This window comes from Falco cherrug, chromosome 10 (assembly GCF_023634085.1).
Source record: "Falco cherrug isolate bFalChe1 chromosome 10, bFalChe1.pri, whole genome shotgun sequence".
Lineage (NCBI taxonomy): Eukaryota > Metazoa > Chordata > Aves > Falconiformes > Falconidae > Falco > Falco cherrug.
Genome location: NC_073706.1, coordinates 6,327,433 through 6,339,466, shown reverse-complemented (window position 1 = coordinate 6,339,466; position 12,034 = coordinate 6,327,433). Strand labels below are relative to the sequence as shown.

Sequence of the window (12,034 nt, the reverse complement as noted above, 5' to 3'; positions counted from 1 at the left end):
TTCTGCCCTGCCAGGGTCTAAATGCAGACCCCAATGGGAGGACATCACTGGCATTGCCTGTGCCCCAAACCAGGGGGACCTCCCCAGCTATCAACTGAGGGAGGGGACGTGACTCCAACACCACAGGTCCCCTGTGCCATGGGTGATGGCCAGAAGTATTAAGGACAGTCTGTGTTTTATAATTGCTGACTTTTCTTATGACCACCTTGTGAATTGGGCTCAGTGTGCCGTTTCTATAGAGACAGGGGATGCTGCCAGTGCACTGGCGGCCTGGTGGCCACTCGCTGCTCCTCCGAAAGGGAATGCCTGAAGGCACAAGCCAGGAAGCCTTTAAGCTTTCCCCTCTCATGGAGAAGGTCCTGGTGTGCTCCCGGTGCTAATATGATTTTGAGATGGCCAGTGAAAGCCCGTTGTTCTCCCGTGCTGGCCGATCCTGTTTGTCCTCACAGGCACGGCGTGGGTGGCTGCTTGGAGGAAATAAAGTAAAAGCAACTTTTTCCAGCCATGCAGTGACAGCGTTTCTGGCAGAAGAGGAGAGGAGAGGGTGGCCACTGCAGGGCCCCTTGCCAGCCCAGAGCTGGGCATGGTGTGCCCTTGGCTTGGCCAGGTGGGAGGGGAAAGCCAGAATTTGCAGAGCCAGGTTTGGGGACTAAGCCATGGCCAGGCATGTGACAGTGTTTCACTGGAGCTGCTAAACAGTGGCTGTTCCCCGGTGCATTAATGCTCCCAGCATCACATTGGCTTCCTCTAGGAAGGGTTCTGGAGCAAAGGCGGTGGTGGAGAGCCAGCCCCGTTCCTGGCTCCTGGGCCAGAAAGGAACACAGCCACCCCGCTGAGCTTCCCGGCACCTACTCACTGCCAGGGCCACCTTCACCCAAGCTCTGGCCATTCCTCTTGTTGGAAGATGCAGGCCAAGAGCAGGGCTTGCTCCCGAGAGCCCCGATGCCCTGCAAGGGCGGTGGAGGGCAGCGTGCCGGTCTCCAGGACGCCTGGGCAGGTCACTCTCAAAGGACACCGGGGCTCAGATTGCACCTTCCCTCCCACCGGTGAGGCTGAGGCTGCTGCCCTTCGGACACAGGATCAGGCTAGTGCCTTTATCCTGGTTCTCACGTATCGGACACCTCCCTGCCTGCCCAGGGACGCCTGGCCAGAAGCAGGGTGGGGACGTTACCCCTGAAACCAGCAGCTTCTGAGGCAGAGACCCAGCGCTGTTCCCCCTCCCCTGAGGAAGGGGCAGGCTTTTTGTTCTGCCTTTATTAATATTTTTGAAGCAATATGTCATCGCTTTAGCAGCAGACCCACCTACCTCCCTGCTGCCTCTGCCGCACATGGGCCAAAGATATGCTCCATTCATCAGCCTGAGATTTATGAGGTGCAAAGGGCTCCAGTTACCCTGCTGTCCCCAGCCTCCTCCCAGTGACTGGATGAATGAGATGCTGCTGGTTACTCACATAGCAGAAGCAAAATAAGCTCAGAGGAGAGTAAAGCCACCATTACATCAAACTCAGCTCCTTAAGCCTCTACCAGAGCACGAAATCTTCTGTCATGAGACCCCTTATACCCACAGAAGCTGGGGGAGACTCCGCTGCCCACAGAAGCTGAGCCTGCATCCTGCCAGCCTCTCTGCACAGGCTGGCTTTGCTCATGTGAGGTACTCCAGAAATAGAAAAGGGATTGAAGGTTTTGGCTACTCTGGATTCCTTGGGCCCCTGGGCCCCACTGCCCCTGGCTGGCGCTGGGCTCTGCTCTCCCGTCCTCCCTCATAAATCACTCTTCCCCCAGCTGCCATTTCCCTGCCCACTGTGCCTGGCTTTCCTCTCACTTTGGCTGTTTGAAGAGGCTGAGAGGACTGACCGCAGGCAGGGGAGAATCACTCCTCTCCAAACCCAGGAGGGCTGTGGCACTAGAGGAACAGGCAGTGATGCACAGCTTGGAAGCAACTTGGCAGCAGCCCTGGGTTGGGAGGCAGGGAAGGGACCTGTCGGCATCACCTGGGCAGACTTCGGGCCAGCAAGCTGCCCTTCCTCCTGGGCCTGTGCAACCTCTGGTGGGGGCCAGCACGATGGTAGCACACAGAGCTTGTTCAGAAAGCAGGAGGTGTCCTCAAACACCTGGCACCAAACTTCTAAAAAGCAGTAAGTGAAAAAATTTATCTTTGCAAAGTTTCCCCCATCAACAACAAATGCAAGATTTTTAAATAGATACCGGGAAAAAGCTGAAGACTATCCAGATGCCATCTACGAAATTCTGTACCACGTGTTGATGAACTCCCATTTAAGACTGGAGTGAATGTGTCAACCTTGAAAGAAAGCTGAAGATTGACCTGCAAAGATCCACATGGATACAGTGAGCAGATAACTGTTTATTATTGCACATAATCCAGCAGAACAACCGACAGAAAACTCCGGACAGTAGTACACAGATTGTAGTAAACAGCTTGCAAAATCTGTGATGAGGGTATTTTTGTGTGAAGAGTGAAATGTATCTGCATCTTTGTAAGACCTGAAAAGTATAACACAATATCCTAGTCAGTTTTGAAAGCATGCAGTTTGAGGTAAATCTGTTATTTTGCATCTAAGAAAACGAAATCCCTAAGGGGCTATATATATGTATATATCCATATCTCAGTGCAATATGGATATATTTATACGTCACATAAAAGCAAATCTACCTACTTTTCTCAGAAAGTTCCTAGGAGGAAAGCACATTACCGAGTGCATATCACATGCATAAAAAAGTGGGGTGGGGGTAGGGGCAGAAATTACCTTAGCACTGTTGAAAAAGATCCATTTTTGTGCTCAGTGATAAATAAAAGCCCCTCAGGTCTCTCAACGGAAATTGTCTTGGTGGTTAATAAAAGCAGTTGGCATATTGAACTGCAGAGCTGGCAAGTGAGTGCCAGCAAACAGGGATAAAATGTCAAAGGCATCAGAGCCTGGGGTTTGCAATACATTTATACTTAAGAAAAAAAGAAAAGAAGCAAATTGCTACTAGACTATGCTCTGTGGAAGTGTAGATGCTGCTGCATAGCTTTCTCAGGACTGGTACAGCCACGTGGCTTTTAGAAAGGGATCACATTCACTTCTCCCACAGTTAACACCACATATTTGCTACTGTGGCAACGTTCCTGAGCTGAATAAGGTTAAAAAATAAACTTGGTTCACAAAGAAAAGTACTGAATTATTCTCACTCTCTTATGCCATAATTAGAGCAGATAAATTAGGCAGGTTCTCCCCCATCTCTCCAGTCAGCGTAAACCCCTGTGTGTCTGCTACCCTGTCTCTGAAATCCTTTCAGATTGATCTTTGGAGCAGACTGGGCACCCGGGTTTTTCCCAGCTATCATTTCCCCATTCTTTCCAGTCCCTCAGGTTTTCCCACCCAGTCCTGTGCTGCGGGACCTCAAGATACACAGAGGTGCACAGCTGACTATAAATAACATTTCCAATTATCTTGAAAAAGGGATAGAAAATACATATTGCTCTTAAAAAGAAGGAAGAAACATGTCCAAGCACTCAGCCTCACACTAAACTGTAACTTCATCTGTGCCGACCTTCAAAGCTCACACTGCTAAGGATCAGAGCAGATCATGGTGGAAACATCTTCCAAAGGTCACTCCCTGTCGCAGCTTTGGGAAGAATCAGTGCAAATCACTCAGGCTTCTAAGCCTCGCACGCAAGAACAACAAGCTAGAATTGCCCCACTGTACTCTACCACTGCTGAAAGTCTGGTTGCTGTGTATTTTTGAGCCTAACACCCAAATACACTGGAGTCACTCGGGTCTCTGCACCTTTTTTTCTTTCAGGAATAATGTAACCTCTCCCACGACAGCCACCCTGCATCCTCTGGCTGGAAAGTCTGTTCACTCTGTTGCAATGAGAGAGCCCAGGAGCCCCCCTGCAGCCCAGCATGCCAAGGGGAGGAACCTGCAGGTGTACGGAGGTATTTTTCAGTAAGTACCTCCTTTTCATCGTAACTCACAACATTTTCATAGAAAAAAGGGGTAAAGGGACAAATTCAGCACACCTATTTCCTTTTCCGATACGGTGGGAAGTCTCCCACTGCAAGATGCTTCTCTGGTGGCAGGACAGCACTCCAATGGCACCTGATCCCGCAACAGGCACCGTCTCCACCTGCAGCACCCCCCACATGCACAAACAGCCTTGGATCAGCCAGTCCCTCGCACCCCACCCCGCAGCCCCTGTCTGTCGTGTGTCAGCAGGCGTGGGCAGGACTCTGGTTACACTTCAACAAGTCCAATTTCCAACTTGCTCCCCCTCTCAGTCCTCTATATGAGGAAAACTACTCCAGGCGATGGGAAAAGACTTTTTATTCATCCCTTTGGATGACTTCCAAGCACAGAGGGTGACGTTGTCCACCCCTAGCTGTGACGTGGCTCTCACGAGTCATTTTGGTTGCTGTGTATTGCTTCATCTCCACACCATGGATGCTGTTTTTTGGGAAATCTCTGACACCGAGTCAACCAAGGGAGTTACAAAACACATCAGTGTGCACGCAGGAGACCTTCTCACTCGTTTTCCTACAGCTACAGATAAATCCCTCATCTCTGGCATGACAGGACAGTTGATGGCTTTGGTGAGAACAATTTAAGGCAACTGTTATTTTATACAAAGAAGAGAAGGAGACTGAATTGCAGAAACCCTGGCTTTTCCTTGGTAGATTGCAGAGGCCAGCCACAGCCTGGGAGCAGGGAGACTAAATTGATCTTCAGGTGCTCTCATTTACGGTTGATGTTTGCAGTGCAACCTTGAGATCACAAGTCCTTTTAGGTGTTTCCAGGTGGCTGAGTTTTAATCCCCGCCAAGGTCTGTGGTCTCCATCAGCAGCAACGCCTGTCCCAGACAGAGATGAACAGAAGAGTGAAGAGTAAAGAGGGAGAAAAAACACACCCAAAACGTAATTTTGGCTGTCTGCAAGGCTTTCACCTGTGCAGACAGAGTGAGGACTAAGATGACAACAGAAAGCAGTGCCCAGCAGAGCAGTTTTATCCTGCAGGAGGCTGTGGGAAGGCAGCCCAATACCCTCATGGCAGCTTAGGAGGTACCTCTCGCATTATGGTCACATGAGGCCCAAGGATCAGGTTCAGCCTTGACGGGGGTTATTTCTGCAATATTTGAGCCCAAGGTGACAAAAACCTTGCGGAAACCCATGACATATTCCTGTGTGTAGGAATCCCACAGGCACAAGACACCTCACAAGATTTTATTGCCACCGAATCCAAATGCAAACCCTCATCCCAACTCAAGTGGAAGGCCTGAGCGAGCTCCCGTTTAACCTTAGTCAGATACACATCTCAGATTATATTTACCTTTAGTAAAATGACTAGAAACAACAGCTACAGAACTAGCACTGGGGCAATTGGAGCTGCAGATTTCAGAGTGTCATATTTTTTTTTGTGTTCTTGCCTCTTGCTGGGCTGAGTGCCAAGAAATATTGCAATGTATGAGTTACCTGGCAGCAGCTGGCATAGAACAACAATTTGAAAGTGTTTCTCAAAACATGTTCGCAGAAAACAAATTTCAAATTTAATGTCATGCATTCTTGCACTGGAAGTCTCACTCCGTGAATCATGCCCATGCAACTGGGAAGGCGAAACTATACTGTGAGATTGTATCTGATCAACACAGTTCAATTTTTTAACTTTGAGGAAATAATTTTATGAAAAGACTTGAGAACTATCCACTGAAATTACTCCACAAATCACTCTTGGGACAGGCAAGGGATAACTGAGAATTCCCAATGCTCAATGCAAGGTAATTGCATCTATTGAATAAATACCCATGCATTTTCATCACCAGGGCACCCATCAATGAATGATTTGCATTGGCAGTAAAGCTAGTTAACCCTAAAACATCCACAGTGACATCTATAAGTTGAGGGTAAAATCTCATTGCTCTTCTTACCTTGTCTGAGGGGTACATCATGTCAAAAAATGTACAAATAGGATGGCCAGACCAATGTTCAGTAAGATGACCATGCAGATCACGATTGTGTTAGGTCCCTGAAGGAAAAACCCAAAACAGAGAATTATACACCAGAGCTCCAGGTGAGGAGACAGATGCAGCTTGGTTCTGCTATTCAAAAATACCAGAATTACCCACTCCCAACGCACAGATATCTGGCTCTTAACAGCCAGCCTGAATTTTGAACTAGTTCAATATATCTGTCAATCCCTATTCCTATGTCTCCCTTGCAAACTCCTTCTAAGGAGGCTAAATCACGCTTCTTCTGAGGCTAAGTCAGATGAAGGGAGACCCTGACCACAGGCACGTGAAGTGCTAAGTCCATGTCGGGCTGCTCCTCCCAACTCCTTTCTCCACCTACATTGCCATGTTTGCAAAGTTGCCATTTTTAAGATAAATAAATGCACCCACATGAGACTGCTCTAATTTCAGACCAAAATATTTCCAAGCTGTGCTTTTCTAAAGTCGCATCAGAACCATTCACGTCTAAAGGGTTGCAAGATGAGAAGCAGCGGGCTAATAAACTGTCTGGGTTTACAGCTGTATTTGCTCCCAGCAAAACTAATTTCAGTGACTATATTTTAAACCTGGGAAATCAGCTGGTGATTCGAAACCACATGCCAGCTCATGAGGTGCCCTTACTGCAAAAAAGTAAAAACAGGTAAAAAAAACAACCCTGCTTTGCTTTTTCATTCCCGTCCTACATTTTCCCCTCAGTTTTCCACATCCATGTTAGCTGGTAAAGAGGGTGCGAAAAGAGGGGGAGACAAATGTAAAAAATGAATCCGAAGATGCCTGTTTTCCTCAAATTTTGAAATAGGGATGTGTCGGGAAGCTGATCTGCCCTGGTGCAGAGAGGCAGTTAAAATAAGAGGGTTGTGAGCGCCAGCGCCAGCGCTGGGGCAGGGCAGGCTGGGAAGGCAGCAGGACGGGGAGGTCAGCGGCGTTGGGATGCCGAAAAGAGCCTCTGGATGCTGCTGGGGGCCCACTGCAGCCCCCCGGCCCTGGGCTCTGCATCCCTCTGGGCCCTTTTGGACCTCCTGGGAAAAATAAACAAAAAGTAAAAAGGCAGAGATGGCTCCCGGGGTGCCTCCTGGGCTGCCTCCACGTCACCTCTTCACACTCCTCTTCCTCCTGCGCTGCCACCACCGCCGCTGGCGGGGCCGGGCCCCGCTTGGCCCCCGCCTTGGGCTCCGTCCGCCCCGGTGCCCTGCCCTCAGTCTTGCTGCCAGCGGTGGGCTCGGCCCGGCCCGCAGCCCTGCGCTCGGGGCTGGGGCGCTGCTTTGGCTCCTTGGGCTGCGGCGGCTCCGGCATGGCCTCCGCGCTGGCCGCTGCCTTCTCCTCCAGCTCCTGCGGTGGGGTGGAGATGCCCCCCCGGCGCTGGGGGTCCCCCCGTGGTGGCGGGGGCTGCGGCTCGGGCTCGGGGGGCAGCTCCTCCTCATAGTCCGCAGCGGGGGAGACCGGGGAGGTGCGCACAGCGTAGCCGTGGTAGCCCTTGACGAGCTCGACGTCGGGCTCGTGCGCCATCCTCTGCAGCGGCCCGATCTCCATCTGCTCGGTGGGGTGCCCCCAGCCCCGCGAGGCCGGACGGCCCTCACCCTCGAGGGGCACGGGGCTCCCGCCGCCCGCCGGGCTGCCCGCCCCGGCCCAGCTGCCCGGACGGAGGGCACCGTCCTGGCGGGGGGCTGCTTTGGCCCGCTTGGCCTCGGGAGGGGTGGCGGCAGGGCTGGGGGCCGGGCTGGCGCGGCGGCGGGCCTCATCCTGCTCGTGGAGCTGGGGGCTCTCGGGGGGCGTGGGGGGCGGCGGGGCGCCTTCGGGCCGTGGCGCCTCCTCCTCCATGTTGACGGCGTGCTCCGCGTTCTCCATGATCTCCTGCAGCAGCTTCCGCTTCTGGTACTCGGGGCCTGCGGAGAGAGGGGATGGTGTGAGGCACCGCCCGGGGGACCCGAGGGACAGCGGGCCGCTCTGGCTCTGTGCCACCATTACGCCCTCGTGGGTTTGAGGACGAGTGAGAGAGGGTCCGGGCTGGAGGCTGGGAGAGGAGGTGCTCCCAAACCAGAGCTGCTCCCAAACCAAGCTGCTCCCAACACAGAAGCTGCTCCCAAACCAGAAGCTGCTTCCTGGAGAGATTTCCTCCAGGAGCAGCTGGAGGCTCTGAGCCCCACCACATGAAGTCCAGCTGGAAAGAGCCAACAGAGCAGGTGTGGAGCTCCAGGTAAGGGTAAAGAAACAGTGAAAATCTGCAGCCCAGCTTTTTGCAGCCACACAGATGGGCTATCCTGGGGCTAAAGAGGATCCAGCTCCCATCAAAGTTTTGGTTTGGTTTTTTTTGTTTTGGTTTGGTTTGGTTTGGTTTGGTTTGGTTTTTTTAATGGCTGGGAAACTCTTCCATGTGGCTTCTTTGATGTTTAATACCATGGCAACTTCACAAGTGATACAGGGGATGTCCAGCCTCCTCGGGAAAGGCAGGTATGCCCAGATGATCCACCTGTCATCCCTCACGATGGGGAAAAAACCCCATTTCTCATGCATGGAGCAGGGCTGGCAGTTTCACAGCCCTCCTCTCTGCACTGAGCCCTGCAACAGCAGCAAAATTACCTGGCACCATCACACCAGTTGATGCAGAGCTTTGGCTTTGCTCTGGCCTCAACTCCGACACTGATTTGTCAGCTCTTAGCCACATTGCCCTCAGTTCAATTATACACCTATCATTAAATCTTTACTTCTTGTTAACCCTAGGCTGTGTCTGCAAAGCAAACTGCAGACCAGCTGGAGTCTGGGGAAGTCAGCCAGAGCCTGACACCAAAGGTATCTGCTGTGCTGGGTGGCTGGCTAAGCAAAATCCACCACTGAACAACTGGGAATATCTTTTGGAATAACCACCCTGCACAGTGCTCTACATGCTGGGACCCATGCTGGGACAGGGGTCCCCACATGTCACTGGGATGCTCATAGCAAGTGAGAACGTGAAGAGCATGCTTCTTATGGGCAGCGTGAGGTCACAAAACAGCTTGTTTGGAAGCAAAGCACCTGCTTTTGAAAGTGGCTGTGGCCTCATTCAGCTGAATCCAAGTGATGCTGAGGGGTGCAGACATACAGGGCTTACTCTGTGCTCCTGAACAGCACAGATCCTGGAGCCGCTCTGGCCCCAGCTGCCTTGCAGTTCCTCCCCTTGTCTCCTCCACCCCAAGCAGACGCAGACTCGAGCCCAGTCAGGAGACTGGGATTGGTGCTCCTTTCCCTCTAATAAATCAGCGGTGTGATTTGCACGCTGCTACCTTCTGCCCATGCAGGCAATGCCCCCGCTTGGAAGGGGCAGTGGGGAGAAAGAGAGCACTGATTTTAGCTGCTGTGCCCTGCCTGCACACTCCTGTCAATCAGCTGGCAACCCATTCAGGGCCATTTATTTCTGGCTGCAAGTGGATTATTTGGAAGCCGTTTCAACAGTTGTTCAGACTCCTCAAAAAAGGCTGCCTGCAGCTCCAGACTCCTTGCGCTCTCCTGCTACTTTCTTCTCCTCCTGAATAATTCATACCAAAAAGCCCCCAGCTGCCTGGAGGGCACTGCACAGCTCTGATCCTCCTCACCTCCCCACCCTCACCTGCCGGCATGACATTGCAGCAAGGGCTTTGGCATACATCCCTCTGCTCTAAGCTATTAGGGTTGATATCCAGGGCTGGATACTTATTAGAGATATGAGGCTTGCTGAGCAGGATTGGCCCGTGCCAGACATAGCAGGTCTATCTGCCAGGACAGCGGGGGGGGGGGGGTGGGGGGTGGGGGGGGGGGTGGGGAGGAAACTCAGCGGCAGAAGACTACCAGGCTCTCCTGGCTGTGTGACGAGCAGCTTCGAGTCCCAGCAAAATCAAAATCCAAGGGTGGACTTTGTTTGCTCCTGGATGGTGCAGACACACAAGAGACGTTTCCCCTTGTTGTGCACTTGGGGAATTCAGAGATTTTAAAGAAATAAGACGATTTAAAAGAAAAACACAAACACACATCAGCAGCTTACAAGGCCACTGAGAGGGGCCAGGACCCAAGTGAAGCCCTACATAAAAGCAGTGAGAGGACTCAGCACTTGAAGAGCCAGCAACAGAGGCCAGGCTGCTTCAAGCATTTTGTAGAGACCATTTCAATTGTCTCATTCAATTGCCATGGGTGGAAAAAATAATCTAGCTAGATATCAAAAACCTTCCATCAGGAATTCCAGTTTCCTTTGCCTCTGTGCTATAAATACCCCAGTGTGCAAAGGGTGAATGTGGAGCTGTGAGTGGCAGCTGAGGGGCTTATGTCAGGATCAAGCAACGTTTAGCTATTGTTAAATGAAGTGCCACATGCTGGCTCATGCCCATGCCTGGGCACTGTGGTGTTTCCCCACTCAAAGCCAGCTCCAATGGGCCTTGCTGGGCGGTGGGGAGGAACAGGCAGCCCTCCAGCACAGTGTCTCCCGACCTAGTAGGTGCACGTCAAGATGGGAGTACAGGGAATTTAGGCAAATTTGTCAGCATGACTCTCCCCGGCCAAGCATCAGGTGTGAGGTGTTCCCCTTTCCCACTGCACACCCTGGACCGGGGTGCAGTACCAGAGACCTGGAGGCACAGAAATCAGAGCAGGAGCAGGCAGCAGGTTTTGCTTAGCAGGAGTAAACCTCTGGCTTTTAGCCCCAGTTTTGCTGCTGTGATCCTGCCTCAGCAGCCACAGGGCACTTGTTCCAGGTAACAAAGCCACATAATAAGAAAGAGAAGGTAAAAATAGGCACTTGGATCCTTTTCTGCTTTGTTATTATGTTCCCTCTCCAGAAAGGAAAGCTTTCCAGGAAGAACATAACCCTAGCTAACTTGGTCTAGGAAAAGGTAATGGCATTCACAATGCTGCCTATAACATTATACCTCCTATCTACTAATCCTCAGTGCTTGGTCTCACAGAAGGAACCTCCCAAGTGTTTTCCCAGCCAAATAATCAGCAGTGACGCTAACAAATAAATAGGGAATCAGGGAAGTAGTATTTTGCATTAGCAACTTTCTTGTAGGATATTACAGCCTCTAATTAGCTGAGTCTGATCATACCCTGGTGCGGTGTGGGGCCCCGCAGAGTACGGGCTTGTGAGTCAATGTGCAAAGCTGTTCCAAGAAAAAGCCAGGAGGGATATATCTACAGGAGCATTGCAAATAGACCCGAGCTCACTGCCTGCCCTGCCTGGTGCTGGGAGGGCTTCAGCATGTGGAGAAACACGAGGGGAAGCTGAGGGACTCTGGGTTTTTCCAACAGGTTAAACAGTGGTGTAAGGAGGACAGCAAATCATCCAGGGCAGGGCGCTAGCTGAACTTGTACAAAAGAGGATTTAGGACAGACAGAAGGGCAACTTGTTATAAAGCAGGTGAAGTATTTGAACAGATGCTGCAAGGAAACTGCAAAATGCCTCTTAGAAGATGCCTCTGGTCCTACCTGGCTGGTAGAAGTCCGGGGAGAGCTCCCTGGCCATCATTCTGGCTATGCCCGATTCATTGTTAGCTGCTTGAGCTGCCTGCTCAGACCCTTCAGCCTTGGCTTTGGCATGAGCCGTCCTGTGGAGAGAAGAGAGGACAACAGTGAGCAACATCTGAACCAAGATTGCCCCAGCTCGAGCAGCAGACCCCGTCCAGCAACAAAACCAAATCAGCCCATCTGGCATAACAGCACTCAGCGCTCGCCCACTTGACCCCAAACCCCCGCACTCGAGGAGGAAAGACCAGATTTTCAACAAGGGTCACAGATGCTTCAGGTTCAGGTGGGAAGGCTGCACGTAGCCACGCAAGCGAACCAGGCAGGGATATTTACAAACACAAGCATGCTCGTGTGTTGCAGCGAGGCAGCTGCTGCTGCAAAACAGACTTGCTGCTGTGCTGCGAAGCACTGAAAACCTAGCTCAGAGGAATGCCTGAAGCATCGCTGTGGGCATCTTTGGAGCATAAGGCAACAATAACATGATGGCTGAACACCGCTGTGCTGTGACCAGCCTTGAGTTGCTGCACCTTGCCAGAGGCAGCGTGCCCCTGCCCAGCACACCAGACA

General features: G+C 51.7%; 1 protein-coding gene across 1 annotated transcript in view; it reads right to left on the bottom strand.

Annotated features, from left to right (window-relative positions):
- Positions 1-2,356: 2,356 nt before the first annotated feature.
- JPH2 (junctophilin 2) overlaps positions 2,357-12,034 on the bottom strand; it is a 34,329-nt gene continuing 24,651 nt past the window's right edge. Inside the window, exons 3-6 of the mRNA XM_055722894.1 lie at positions 11,429-11,547; positions 7,097-7,887; positions 5,924-6,021; positions 2,357-4,852 (exon numbers count right to left, since the gene is read on the bottom strand). Of these exons, the coding sequence (XP_055578869.1) occupies positions 5,941-6,021; positions 7,097-7,887; positions 11,429-11,547 (991 nt within the window). The 3' untranslated portion in view covers positions 2,357-4,852; positions 5,924-5,940. The remainder of the gene's footprint in view (positions 4,853-5,923; positions 6,022-7,096; positions 7,888-11,428; positions 11,548-12,034) is intronic.